This window comes from Colobus angolensis, unplaced genomic scaffold (genome assembly GCF_000951035.1).
Source record: "Colobus angolensis palliatus isolate OR3802 unplaced genomic scaffold, Cang.pa_1.0 Scaffold6, whole genome shotgun sequence".
Lineage (NCBI taxonomy): Eukaryota > Metazoa > Chordata > Mammalia > Primates > Cercopithecidae > Colobus > Colobus angolensis.
In genome coordinates, this window is record NW_012119598.1 from 27,808,754 (window position 1) to 27,823,749 (window position 14,996).

General features: G+C 41.9%; 1 protein-coding gene and 3 non-coding genes across 4 annotated transcripts in view; all 4 read left to right on the plus strand.

Moving 5' to 3' along the window:
- The window catches only part of HMGN4 (high mobility group nucleosomal binding domain 4), a 9,305-nt gene extending 3,249 nt beyond the window's left edge, over nucleotides 1–6,056 (plus strand). Inside the window, exon 2 of the mRNA XM_011962885.1 lies at nucleotides 4,248–6,056. Within this exon, the coding sequence (XP_011818275.1) occupies nucleotides 4,328–4,600 (273 nt within the window). The 5' untranslated portion in view covers nucleotides 4,248–4,327 and the 3' untranslated portion in view covers nucleotides 4,601–6,056. The remainder of the gene's footprint in view (nucleotides 1–4,247) is intronic.
- Nucleotides 6,057–13,176: 7,120 nt separating this feature from the next.
- On the plus strand, nucleotides 13,177–13,248 carry TRNAA-CGC. The gene has a single exon. It is a non-coding gene; the product is annotated as a tRNA-Ala (tRNA).
- A 547-nt stretch (nucleotides 13,249–13,795) lies between these two features.
- Nucleotides 13,796–13,869, plus strand: TRNAI-AAU. The gene has a single exon. It is a non-coding gene; the product is annotated as a tRNA-Ile (tRNA).
- Nucleotides 13,870–14,924: 1,055 nt separating this feature from the next.
- TRNAP-AGG lies at nucleotides 14,925–14,996 on the plus strand. Its single transcript has one exon. It is a non-coding gene; the product is annotated as a tRNA-Pro (tRNA).

Sequence of the window (14,996 nt, forward strand, 5' to 3'; positions counted from 1 at the left end):
CCCTGGCTAATTTTTGTATTTTTTAGTAGAGCCAGGGTTTCACCATGTTGGCCAGGCTGGTCTTGAACTCCTGACCTCGTGATCTGCCCACCTTGGCCTCCCAAAGTTCTGGGATTACAGGCGTGAGCCACCACGCTCTACCAAGTCACTAAATTCTTACACTGTTCCCTCTTATGTTAGTCCGCTAGGGCTGCCAAAACAAGGTAGCACAGGCTGGGTGGCTTAAACAACAAAAATTAATTTTCTTTGACTTCTGGAGGGTAGAAGTCCAAGATCAAGATGTCGGCAGGTTTGGTTTCTTCTGAGGCCTCTCCTTGGCTTGCAGATGGCCGCCTCCCACTACGTCCTTAAATGTGTTCCTCTATGTTGTCTGTATCCTAATCTCCTCTTCCTAGAAGTACACCAGTCATTTGAATTAGGGCCCACCCATAAGACCCTATTTTGCTTTTTATTTCACTATTAGGTTTTTTTTTTAAGTTATTTCTGCCGGTTAATTTAAACATCATGATCTTTTTCTGATGATAAAAATGCAAGTCTTCATGGTAACAAAAGGATTGGAAGAAGGATGAAGCAGATGTTCCTTGTCTCCTACAGTGGTCTCTTTAAATGAGTTAAATTGAGAACATTCATGAGAGTTTCAGTCCAGTTCTGTGCAATGAAGAGGAGTGATTCAAAACTTTCACTAACTTGCTCTGTTGTTTGTTAATATAATGTTATTGGAAGAGTTATTTTAACAAAGGGGAATTGTTTTATTTCTAAAACTTTTTAAATTGTTGCCATGTCTTGGGAAAATAACTTCAGTATCTGTCTTGATAATTTCTTGCCCTGATGATACCACTGAAAGTCATTTCTCTCTGTTTCCAAAAGTTACACAGTTACTAGTAAGATTTATCTGCCAGTTAATGTTCTTTTCTTCCATATGCATGAAGGAGTATTTGTAATGACTTTTATATTTTATCATTAACATTATTTTTTTGAACTCTTAAAATGTGTATTGTTTTTACATTAATAGACTTCCTTTTTTTAGAGCAATTTTTGGTTTACAGAAAATTGAACAGAGAGTTCCCACATACTTCCTTTCCCCCACCTCAGTTTCTCCTAAGTTATTAACAACTTGCACTGGTGTGGTACATTTGTTACAAATGATTAACTAATATTGACAGCTTATTATTAACTAAAATATATAGTTTACATCAGGGTTCACTCACTGTATGAAGTTCTGTGGGTTTTGTCAAATTCATAACATCTACCATTATATAATATATGCCATTACAGTAGCATACAAAAGAGTTTCATTTACCTAAAAATCCCTTCCGTGCCACCTCAGATAATTTCTTCTAAGTTAAAACCACTGTGTGGTGAGAGCTCCTTCCTTTTCGAACCTCCTTGTCCTTTATGGAAATGGTAAGAGCTTTTACCCATCTCTCTGGCCCCTTTTCATTATATGTGTATCTGTCTCCTACATTTGTAAGTTCTGTAGAGAGTCGGTGACCTGGTCTCCTAATCAGCTTCCTAAAGGTGAGTTTCAAGAATTAAATCGTTATTTAAATACTCAGATACAGCATCCAGGCAGTGGCCTATTTTTCCTGATTTTAATTTGTCACCTGCTGTATTTTGGCCTTTGACATGTGGAGATAATGGCCCCCCTACTTGGGATGGACTGCAATGGATCTAACTTGAAGAAAACTGAACCCAGGAAAAGAGGTTGTGTGAGCATTCCCACACCAGGAAATGGGCTGAGAAACAATTTTGAAGTGATGGCCGGGCGCGGTGGCTCAAGCCTGTAATCCCAGCACTTTGGGAGGCCGGGACGGGCGGATCACGAGTTCAGGAGATCGAGACCATCCTGGCTAAAGGTGAAACCCTGTCTCTACTAAAAAATACAAAAAACAAGCCGGACACGGTGGCGGGTGCCTGTAGTCCCAGCTACTCAGGAGGCTGAGGCAGGAGAATGGCGTAAACCCGGGAGGCGGAGCTTGCGGTGAGCTGAGATCCGGCCACTGCACTCCATCCTGGGCGACAGAGCGAGACTCCGTCTCAAAAAAAAAAAAAAAAAAAAAACAATTTTGAAGTGAGATGGAAGGAGAATGGTATGCGGTATCCATTCTTAGGGAAATGTGTGCTAGGCCAAAAGCTCACTCTTTGGTTAAACACTGTCATTCTCTGGTAACATAAAGGTCTCTAAAAATATATGCAGAATATTTGGGATAACCTTATTTATTATTCATTGCCCAAGTTGGGTCACTTTTCAAAGTAAAAGGGAACATTATGAATAATTATACTAGGGCAACAGGTATACATCAAGTCACCCTACTATTAGACCAAGTGATTTTCACTGGTTCCTTCATTGTAAGAGTAGCTCCTTTTGTTTCCTAAAACTTGTTAAAATGATTCCTTAATGTTGCATTTGAAAGAAAGGGAAAAGGACAAAAATTAGCAATAAATTTATGTAATGGCAAGGATTTCTTCAGAAGAGAGCAGGTCAGGTGTAGTTAGATCAGTAGAACTGTATGTCTCAGTGGCACCATTACTTTTTTATTTTATTTTTTTTTTGAGGCAGACTCTCGCTCTGTCCCCCAGGCTGGAGTGCAGTGGCACGATCTCGGCTCACTGCAACCTCCGCCTCCCGGTTTCAAGCGATTCTCAGGTGGATCACCTGAGGTCAGGAGTTTGAGACCAGCCTGGCCAACATGGTGAAACCCCATCTCTAATAAAAATACAAAAATTAGCTGGGTGTGATGGTGGGCACCTGTAATCCCAGCTACCCGGGAGGCTGAGGCAGGAGAATTGCTTCAACCAGGGAGACAGAGGTTGCAGTGAGATGAGATCGCATCACTGCACTCCAGCCTGGGTGACAGAGGGAGACTCTGAGACTCCGTCTAAAAAAAACAAAACAAAACAAAATCAAAACTGGAGCAATTTGGAGACAAGATTAAAAAAATAATAATAACATTGTAGAATGGGGCCACTCACAAGGTTACTGAATTTCCCAGAAAATGTTTTCAAGGGTGGGGCAGAAGGTATGATAGACAAAAGCTTTAAAAAAGTCACACAGGGCCTGTGAATGCCAGCCCTAGGCCTAAGTCCTAATTACCCAAACTCAAACTCTTTTCTGTTTCCTACCTGTGTGGCTCTCAATCTGTGCTCTGGGCTACCCACATTTTTTAGTATTGTTATTAATTCTTGAGCAGGCACATAAAATTTTTCTGTGTAAGACATAGATAATACTCCACCCATGTGCTTCCCCTACAGCTTAAAGAAGAGAACGCAACATTCCCCATCTCTGGACTAACCTACATGCCTTCTCCAACCACATCCCTTTCCCAGCTCCCAAGAGATAACCACTGGCCAATTTTTATTTATCCCTTTTTTTTTTTTTTAAGTTTTGCTATATGTTTGTGGCCTCAACATGTCATAGTTTTACATGTGTAAATGGATCTATAGTGTACATATTCTTCTGCAACTTCCTATTTTTGTTCATCATTATATTCTTGAGATTGATCCTCGTTTTTGAACCTAGCTGTAATGTATTTGTGTCTGCTGCTGAATAGTATTCCCTTTTATAGATACTACCAAAATATATATATTCCTTCTACTATTGAAGGACATTTGGGTGATTTACAGGTTTTTGAAATTACAGTGTTGCTGGAAACATTCTTGTGGAGATCTCCTGTCCACACCTCCAAGAATCCCTCTAAGTAAACACCTAGACGTAATATTGCTTTATATAATTCCACTGTTTCCAGAGTGCTTTACAAATAACCACTGTTTCCTGAAGCAAATACACTAATTTGCACACACATACAGGAGTACGTAAGGGTTTTGATTGCTCCCTATCAGTTGAGTCCTTGATATTGTCAGATAACTTGGTTTTCCTCAATTTGATAGATATGAAATGTTATATCCTATGCTTTTAATATGTACTTCTTACCTATTTTTAGGTGCTTATTCCTCACTCATGCTTCCAAGAAGTACCTGTTAACATTTTTTGCCATAGTTTTAAAATTTTCATTTTGTCCTTTTCTCATGGATCTGTAGGAATGCTTTATGTATTCAGGATTCTAACATTTTGTCCATTATATGTGTTACACATATCTTTGCTGAGCTGGTAACTTACTGTTTTACTTTTACTATGCTATCTTTTTTGATATACACAAATTATTAACAATATAGTCAAATTTGATTTTTAATGTTTACATTGGTCAGTCTTTCCCTTTATGGTTTATACTTTTTGTGTCTTGTTAAAGACATCTTTCCAGGAGCAGTGTGAGGAGGATAGAAACACCCACCAGGACTGCTCAAGCCACCTGCCAACACTGCTGCCACCATGCCGAAGAGAAAGGCAAAAGGAGATGCTAAAGGTGATAAAGCAAAGGTGAAGGATGAGCCACAGAGGAGATCAGCACGGTTATCTGCTAAACCAGCTCCTCCAAAACCAGAGCCCAGGCCTAAAAAGGCCTCTGCAAAGAAGGGAGAGAAGCTTCCCAAAGGGAGAAAGGGGAAAGCAGATGCTGGCAAGGATGGGAACAACCCTGCAAAAAACCGAGATGCCTCTACACTGCAGTCCCAGAAAGCAGAAGGCACTGGGGATGCCAAGTGAAATGTACATTTTTGATAGCTCTGTCTTATAGTGATTCTACTGTTTTGAAATACTATTTTTTTAAATCAAGTTTTATAAAACCGTAGAATTTTGGCTCTCTTTTTTAAGTTATGTTGTTAGCACACAGGACACTTCCTTGTTGTCTTTTGTGGAAAGGGCAAATACCACTAATAGGGTGTATCTCAGAAACTGAATTGAAATAGGGGAAAATAGGATTTTCTGTCCTGTTTGAAGATTGTTCTTGATTCCCTTGATTCCCAGGAGAGAGTCTCTGACATTCACATGTCAGCCACTTTGGCACAGAAGCCTTACAGTGTGGGGAACCAAAACTTCGTGTCTCCTCTTTCCCTGATGCCATCAGCATAGACTTGACTTCCTTAAACCAAGAGTCTTGATGTGGCCTTGGCAACCCTAAAATCAACTGTGTTAGGTAACAAAACTCAGGCTTTCTGTTGATGACATCGAGATGGTGTCACTCAAAAGAGCCAAGATTCCTGTTTTCAGTTTGTGGATCCATCCTGCTGGTTTTACTTTATTCCCTCCATGTCAAAGTGGGCCTGTGAAAAGCTCATACAGGCCTCATGTGAAGTGTCTACCCTTTCTGAAAATCTTTCTTGTTCAAAACAGCAACAACCTATGTTGTTAACTTTTACAGTGACTTTTAGAGGAGGGGAGTTTGGAAATTGTAAAATGTTATAGATTGTTGCCTATTTCCTGCTGAAAGTAAATGTTTTTAAAAAGTATCATATAAAGCTGAATGCAAGTTGGTTTGGGGGGAGATCCTTTCCAACCCAAAGTCATACATATATTCTTTACTGCCTTGTAGAAATTTTATACTTTTGCCTTTCACATTTGTCTTTAGTCTGTCCTGAACTGATTTTTGTGAAAATTATGAGTTAGAAATTCAATTTAACATTTTTCATATTTCAAAGTGGTTGTCTCTGCACTATTTACTGAAAAGTTCGTCTTTTCCCCAGTGATTTGTAACACTGCCTCTTTCATAAATTAAATTTTTGTGTACGTGTGTGGGTCTTTTGATGGTTTCTATTCTGACTGACATCAATTTGTCTAATCTTATAGCAGTACAATACAGTCCTGATTATTGCAACTTTAGGAAAAGGTCTGATAAAAACCAAGATGCCTCCACATTTTGTCATAATTTTAGCCAATTTCACCTCTGTCTCCAATATCACCACAAAATTTTTCTTCCTTGGAGTGTCTTGGCTATTCTTAGCCAACTGTTCCTCCATATTACTTCTAGAATTAGATCAACAATTTGTAAATCAAGCAAACCCAAGAACATTGAAATTTTGATTGGATTTGTATTGAATTTATAGATTAATCTGGTAAGCCATCTCATCTTTACAATGTTGTCTTCCAATACATGAATATGGTTCAGCTCTCCATTTACTTAGGCCTTTGAAATATCTTTCAATAAAGTTTATAATTTTCTCCATAAAGGTCTTCTTGTTAATATTTCCTAGGAACTTTATGCTTTTTAACACTACTTTCTATGGCATATTTTTAGTTCTTACATTTTCTGGTTTTAGCTAATGTTGATTTCAATTTTTGTATCCAGCAACCTCGCTACCTTTCATTCTTGTATCTGCATATTCTTGTGGGGTTTTTGTTTTTTACATAGACAACCATATATTCTGTGTATATAAACAATTTTGTTTCTTTTTAGTCCTTGCACCTGTAATTTCTTTTTCTAATGCTCAGTGTAGTCTAGGTGTTGGTGTCTGCTTTTTTTTTTTTTTTTTTTTTCCAGCCAGAGTCTCACTCTGTCTCCCAGGCTGGAGTGCAGTGATGCGATCTCGGCTTGCCGCAACCTCCGCCTCCCGGGTTCAAGCGATTCTTCTGCCTCACCTTCCAAATACGTGGGACTGCAGGCGTGCACCACCACACCCGACTAATGTTTGTATTTTTAGTTAGTAGAGATGGAGTTTCACCATGTTGGCCATGCTGGTTTCGAACTCCTGACCTCAGGTGATCCACCCGCCTCAGCCTCCCAAAGTGCTGGGATTACAGACGTGTGCCACCACACCCGGCTGTGTCTCTCCTTTTTTGTTTCTTTTTTTTTTTGAAATGGAGTCTCACTCTGTCACCCAGGCTGGAGTGCAGTGACGCTATCTCTGCTCACTGCAACCTCCGCCCCCGATTCTCCTGCCTCAGCCTCCCGCGTAGCTGGTATTACAAGCACCTACCACCAGGCCTGGCTAATTTTTTTATTTTTATTATTATTATTTGTATTTTTAGAAGAGACGGTTTTTTGCCATATTGGTCAGGCTGGTCTCAACCTCCTGGCCTCAAGTAATCAGCCCGCCTCGGCCTCCCAAAGTGCTGGGATTACAGGCATGAGCCGCCGTGCCCGGTGCCATTAGAGTTTTAGGCAAAGAAATGGCACAGTCTAAGGTGTTTCATATATGCGTGTGTGTGTATGGCTGCTGCATGAGCAATAGACTGTAAGCTGTCACAGCAATCTAGGCAAAACATGTTGATGATTTGTACCTGGTATGGAACTGTGAAGAGGTCTGAGAGAGTTGGCAGTAAATAATGCCAAGTTTGGATGATTGCTTAGCCTTTCTAAGCCACGGTTTCCTCAGTAGCAAAGCAAGAACTAATATCTATTTTGCAAGGTTTTGAAAAGAATTAGAGATACTTTATGGAAATGACTAATATTGCAATTTACTAATATGCATAAAGCTCTTGGAGATTTGAAAAAAAATTAATATTTCCCAGAATCTTACATCGCCACTGAAAAACGGAAGGAAAAAAGATGATTCAATTACTCCACAAAACTGAGGCCCAGGACACTCCATATGGAGCCTTACTAAAACCAGTAAGTAGCATATATAGTAAAATTGGAATTACATAATAGCATTTTTTTCCTTTGTAATAGTGAATTGCTGGCATTTCTACTTTGTCATGCTGTATTACCATCCTTCATCTGCTCAACTATTCCCACTCCATTTTATTTGTTAAACAACAAACACTTATCTGCACTTTATGCCTGACAACAGATTAGGATCTATGCACCATATTGCACCATATCTATGCAAGGATAAAATAAATATTCCCTGTTCTCAGCTCAAAGTTGAATGAGAGCCGGGTGCAGTGGCTCACACCTGTAATCTCAGCACTTTGGGAGGCCAAGGCAGGCAGATCATTTGAGGTCAAGAGTTCGAAACCAGCCTGACCAACATAGTGAAACCCTGTCTCCTACTACAAATACCAAAATATTAGCCAGGCATGGTGGCGCATCCTGTAGTCCCAGCTACTCAGGAGGCTGAGGCAGGAGAATTGCTTGAACTGGGGAGGCGGAGGTTGCAGTGAGTCGAGATGGCGCCACTGCACTCCAGCCTGGGCGACAGAGTGAAACTCCATCTCAAAAAAAACAAAACAAAACAAAACGTTGAATGAGATAGAGAGATAGGTCACCATACAGTAATGTGCTCTCTGTTATAACACAGCAAGAGACCCAAACCCCGATGCCAGGGCATGAAGAGGCCTTAGGGAGGACTTTCTGTAGTATGTTGACACATGACCAATAAAATGAAAACAGAAAGGAGCTGGTCAAGCAAGGAGTGGGAAAAAGGCTTCCAGTAAGAATAATAACGTTTACAAAGATGTTAAGAGAATATGGTGCATAGATGTTTACTTTTATTCTTTTTTCCCCCTCTTGCTGTCATCTTAGGTGCACAGTAGATGTTCAATAAATTATTGTTGGATCAAAAAATAATTAAGATGAATAACCAAATTATATCATGTTTCTGACTATAATAAAAGAGAATTATTAAGTGTTGTTTGCCCAACTGCCCAGTGATTTATATGAATAATTTTATTTCGAAAACCCTATGAGCTGAGTAGCATTGTTCTCATTTAACTTTACATTTAGACAAACATAAATTTAGACATATATCAGCCTGAGTGATCTAGAGTATTTTGTTTGTTTTGTTTTGTTTTTTTGAGACGGAGTTTCACTCTTGTCGCCCAAGCTGGAGTGCAATGGTGCGATCTCAGCTCACTGCAACCTCCGCCTCCCGGGTTCAAGGGATTCTCTTGCCTCAGCCTCCCGAGTAGCTGGAATTACAGGCGCCTGCCACCGTGCCCGGCTAGTTTTTTGTGTTGGTTTTAGTAGAGACAGGGTTTCACCGTGTTTGCCAGGCTGGTCTCGAATTACTGACCTCGTGATCCACCCGCCTTGGCCTCCCAAAGTGCTGGGATTACAGGCGTGAGCCACCATGTCCGGCCTAGAGCTTTTAATAACCAAATTTCTGACCCTCACATCTGAGGCACTGAGCATGGAAGAGTTGGAAAGAAGAGGAAGGGAAACTTATTTTTCTGTATCCGTCCTTGCACCACTACCTTCTTTTCTCAGTAGTAGTTGTGTTACAGGAAAGGGGCCCTGATCCAGACCCCAAGGGAGGGTTCTTGGCTTTCACGAAAGAAAGAATTCAGGGTGAGTGCGCAGTGCAAAGTAAGAGCAAGTTTAATAAAAAAGTTAAGTAGTGAAAGTACAGCTACTCCATAGACAGAGTAGGGTGTTCCTGAAACACTGAGGAACGCGTCCACCCTAGGTACAATACTTATATATATGGGGAGATGTGCTCTGCCACAAGGGTTTGTGATAAAGGATTAATTTTCTTATTATATTTTATAAGAACCGATAATATATTTAAAGCAAAATTTCGAATGCCTTTGTTCTCCAGATGTGGGGACATCTGGAAACTCCCAAGTCTGGGTCTGTTTACTAAACATTATTAATTTGTTTCCTTAACCATAAACATTTAGAGGCTAGGAATGCCTGACTTTCTGGGAATGCAGCCCAGCAAAAGTTCCAGCCTCGTTTTCCTAGCCCTCACTCAAAATGGAGTCGCTCTGGTTCGAATGCCTCTAACAGAGATCCTGGTAAAACGTACCTCCTCGGTTGCAGTGAGCCGTGATCGCACCCCTGAACTCCATCCGGCCTGGGAGATAGAGTGAGACTCCGTTTCAAAAAAAAAAGAAAAGAAAAGAAAAAAAAAGGCCGGGCGCGGTGGCTCAAGCCTGTAATCCCAGCACTTTGGGAGGCCGAGACGGGCGGATCACGAGGTCAGGAGATCGAGACCATCCTGGCTAACCCGGTGAAACCCCGTCTCTACTAAAAAATACAAAAAAATAGCCGGGGGAGGTGGCGGGCGCCTGTAGTCCCAGCTACTCGGGAGGCTGAGGCAGGAGAATGGCGTGAACCCGGGAGGCGGAAGTTGCAGTGAGCCGAGATCGCGCCACTGCACTCCAGCCTGGGAGATAGAGTGAGACTCCGTCTCAAAAAAAAAAAAAAGAAAAAAAGAAAAAAAAAAAAATACCTCCCGCTTCTCTCAAAACTCTCCAATGGCTTCCAGCCTGGGTCATCAACATGGCCTGGAGGAGCCCTACTTGGGGTACCCAAGAGCGCGGCCCAAGCGCCGCGACGCCCCGCCCCTCTGGCCCGCTCTGCTCTGGGACGCACTTCCGACACCCTCGAGGCCTGGGAGGTCAGCGACTCTCGGTGTCGCCTGGCGGGGCCGGCTCTGGTTGGCTTACTGATTCCCAGTTGGGTAGGGGAGGCCTGACTGAGCTCCCACCCGGAATTTCACCTTAGACCTTTAAAGACCTTGTTCCGGTCTCAGGAGCCAGCGCTAACCCCTAGTCCTCATTAGTGGAGTTGCAGCAGAAGGGGATGGCAGGCACTGGACAGTGGTCTCCTCAAAGATGGCGAATTTCTGCGGGGATTCATCCCTAGTCCTCATTAGTGGAGTTGCAGCAGAAGGGGATGGCAGGCACTGGACAGTGGTCTCCTCAAAGATGGCGAATTTCTGCGGGGATTCATCTTTTAGCTCCCAGGGAGCCCTCTGGCCCCAGCAGGAAGCCCATGGAGCCCTTTTCAAAAATTGTATATTTGAAAAATTAAAAAAATACACAGGATTTCAAAGAAAGCCAATTATACTACAAAACAGTTATCAAACGATTAAAATAATTTCAGAGTAATGTGTGTTTCTCATTAAGGCATTAAATATTAAACTTCAAGACCCGTCTTATGACTGCTGTAATTTTGAAACAGTTGTCTTGGGTATTTGTAACAACCGTATTTATATTGTATACAGAAATATGTGATTTTTCTTGGTGACAGAGTCACAGTTACTTCTCTTTCAATTGTATTGGCAAGTGAAAGATATGTTAAATTTCAGTTAGAATAGACTAGAATCAGAAATAATCAGAACACAGTGTCTATGGTAAGAGTAAGGAACAGTTCATGCAACTTTTGTTTCTGTTACTTATGTATGACTGACGATGTACACTAAACTTCAAATTGTAGGTCACTACCAAAAAAATGAAAGCTACTGCCACTAGGCCCAAGTTCTGGGTGACGAACCACGTCTGTTTACCTAGGCAGCCCCAGGGCAAAACGGGGGATGAGAAAGGAGCACACTAATGGAGAAAACAGGGAGCCTTTGCATTTTTGTTGCTTTTCAAGAAAGAGTTTAACCTTTAACAACTTGTAACCATTGTTATTGCAACTGTATTCCTATTCCAGATGAAAAACTTTGTGCGCTGAGGCTGCCTTTCCAAAAGGCCCATCTCTTTACTAAACAGCTCCTAGGTTATGAGATCTATGGTCAGCTCAAGAGTCCTTCATTTATTCGGGGATATCAGCCTGTGACTTGACCTTACCTTCCTCCCTCCAACTGCAGTAACCTCTCTCGCCTTGTCTGTAGTTTCCCTTCCGCTGTCTCAGTTACCCCCTTCAACCATGGTCCAAAATATTAAATGAAACTTCCAGAAATAAAAAATACGTTGATTTGTTTTTTCTAAGACCAGCCGAGCGGGCACAAAAGAACCAGCGGGTAGGCAAGTGTAGGAGCAAAACTGCAAGTTTATTTTGGTCACCTAAGGTGTGGGGAAGAGGTCTGTCAGCCTCCGGCAGAGAAGGCTGGCAGAGTCCCCTAGTGGGGCTGTTGGACGGAGTTGCTGCTGTCCCGACATCCCGACAGGAGTGAGAGACTCAGGAAGGCCGCCTGGCTCACTGGCCGAGAGAGGCTTTTCTAGGAGTGGGAGGGCAATAGGCGGGGCACGGGCGTGTCGGGGGCGTTCGGCAGGTGCAACCAGGTAAATCTTGGTCTCTTCGGATTGACGTCACCTGGCGCATGCCCAGTTGGTCTGCACCCTCCCTGGGCGCTGGCTGCATTTTCGCTCGCGGGGGGGGAAAAGCTGGGTGGGGGGATGAAGAACCCGGAAGTGCACCATCTTGCCTCCGTTCATCCAAACATGCCTAAGTTTCAAATAGCTCACCTTTCTCAGTAGCGTCATGAAATCTCCCACCCACCCGAGGATCATCCCTTTGTCCAGAGTATCCACGGGGTATGCGCTCCCCAGACGTTAGTCACTTAGTACTCATCCTGGTTATCAGATCGAAACATAGTATACTATGGTACTATCCGAGGTTTCAGGCATTCACTGGGTGTCTTGGAACATATCTCCCGCTGATAAGGAAAGAATACTGTACGTATTGGGTTAAAAATGAAGAAATGGAAAGAAAAAAGGAGAAATACAGCGACATGTGAACAGAGATTTGAAACCTGGGCCCTCAGATTAAAAGTTCATGGCCATACTGACTGAGCTATCAAGGTTCGTACAAAATGCCCAAAACACATCAACCGTGGTTTATTAATCTATGTATCTGACCTAGAACGTGATTTTAGAAGGTTCAGCTGTGATTTTAATAAGAAGCTGGTAATTTAGAAATTCTTGCTAATGACAGCACAGAAACTCAGCCACAACGAGGGTCCGTTTTAAGACCGAGGTCTAACCATATTACAAATTAATACTAACATCCCCCCAAAATTCTATCTATCTATCTACCTACCTACCTACCTACCTATCTACCTATCTTTCTACACGCATATATATGTATTCGTGTAATTCAGTCCAGTCAAGGACTAACAGAATGCTCGCCTTCAGTTCCTAGGCTTCCCAGATAAATATCTCAAATCCTCTCTCCAAACTTGGGCCCAAACAAAACATTGTCAAAAGTAACCTGATCTGACGCTGGTGCACGTAAAGGGGAGTAATTGAATCACCTTTTCGGCGACATACTTAGGGAAGCTAATGTGAGACGAAGAATAGAGAAAACTGTTTGATTTAGCAGTGCTTTGTTTCACCTGCTTTGGTTTTCAGTGTTCAGTTTCTTTGAAAAAAGGAAAAAGAAATTAAAGAAGTTTGTAAAGAAACGTCCTCACTCTCCTTTTTCTTCTCAGATTTCCAGGTAGTTATCAATAGTTCTATCCCTGGGTCAGTAGGTTCAGTATTTGACGAGTGTGTCTGATGCCTGGAAGGTTTTATACACTTTGAAAACTGATGGATGCTGCCCCATTAACCATTTCAGGATTTTGTTCGACAAATAAAAGAGAATTTAACTTCAGCAGTCAGCAAACCTTAGAATTTGGGGACCGAGATGGGGAAGGGGGCAGATATGGGAAGACGAAGGCGCGGGGGGAGGTAACAGAAATCTCTTACAAACAACTAGGGAGAGCTACAAAGACAAGTTCCACAGGATTGGGGATGTAGCTCAGTGGTAGAGCGCATGCTTCGCATGTATGAGGCCCCGGGTTCGATCCCCGGCATCTCCAAGTCGTTTTATCCTATCCGCCCAGTACTATTAGAAACTATATTTCAAAATGTTAAATAATTATATTTTGTATCCTCCACTTCTTTAACTTTTAATGGCGTTCTTTTAGCCACTATATGTAGAATTGTATATGGAGTACAGGGAACAAGGTTGCTTTGAGCTATTTTGAACTATGTGAAACAAATCGAATTGAGAACACAGGAAAACATGCCCAATGGAGAGATGACAAAAGAGGAGCAACCTGGAAAGTTGCCCGGAACCCATTAATGAGCCCTATTTGTGGTATATGATTTGCCTTTAGGGCAAAAATAATCTTGGCTTGAGAACACGGAAAAGGGAGGGAGGACGGGCTATTGTTAGTCCTGTGCGTCATAGAATGATAAAAATAGGACAAATATCGGGAGAAGGATGAATCTCAGCTAGCTCAGCACGGGCGAATTTGATTGCTCTAGTGCACCGTTCTCCCGTAGGGGAATAACGAAAACGAAAACATTCTGAAACGCTGATGAAATTCTTAATACAGTTTTTAAAACTTCTGAGACGTAGTTGGCCGGTTAGCTCAGTTGGTTAGAGCGTGGTGCTAATAACGCCAAGGTCGCGGGTTCGATCCCCGTACGGGCCAGAGTTCATTTTCTTCCATCATGTAACTTACACAAAGGTAAGGATAAACCAATTGTTTGAAGACTGTTACTGCAGGAAAGACTGTGCTAACCTCTACAACTAACACTGCCAGAAGTCCAAACATTTGTAGTAAGTTCAGAGGTCCTGTTTTCTTAACTCATGGTGCTCAAAATGTTTGCTCATGAGAAGCAGAAAAGCAGCAGGATATTTTAGGAGATTTAAATTCAATATAGGGCAAAACAATGGCACCAATTTGTTTAGTGCTCCAACACTGTCCTTGAAATAGTCTGAAAACAGATAAATCTTCAGATACTGAAATGCGGGGCAAGTGTGAGAAGGCAGTGTTCATTATCTCTGATTGCCCAGTTAAGGATCCCTACTTGGAAAGCTCAACATTCACACATCAAGACAGAAATTTCATTCCGAGAGAAACATTTTCTTGTTACTTTGATTTCCCAAGAAAGGACTAAGCCCCTTTCCAAAAATCTACCTTTTTCCACATCAGCAACCTGGACACTTTGGTCCAGGTTGGCCAACTCCAGGAATAACAGTTCAGTCCACTTCTTGATGTTAAATATCCCCCGTTCCTTGTACAACGAATGTCCTCTGTTTATTTACGACCTCACAGCTGTATATCCTGTCGAGTGAATTTTCACGTGTTTTACTATTTTCTATGGAAAATGTTGATCTCAAGTTGCGAGCTCCACGTGGGTTTTGTTAGCCCCATACCTGTGGGTGAGCTCGCGCTTGTCAAAAACGAAACTTATTGGGCCTCGTCTCCAGATACTTTGACTAAGATTTGAGAGGGAACCGAGATTTCTGCGTTTGAAACAAACGCCACAGTTGTTTCTTTTAGAAAGGATGGGTCAAGAGCCCTTTGAGATAACAGTCCTTAGGATTGGATTGAGGGAAAATTCTGAGAGTCTCGTTGACCTGATAATTTTTAAAATAAAGTTAATTAAAGGTATTATAAATTACAGTTGCATATAGCTACACGTACATTGTTTTAAAATTTTAGTAAATATTAAATATATTTAAAAGCAATCACATTCAGGAGGCTCGTTGGTCTAGGGGTATGATTCTCGCTTAGGGTGCGAGAGGTCCCGGGTTCAAATCCCGGACGAGCCC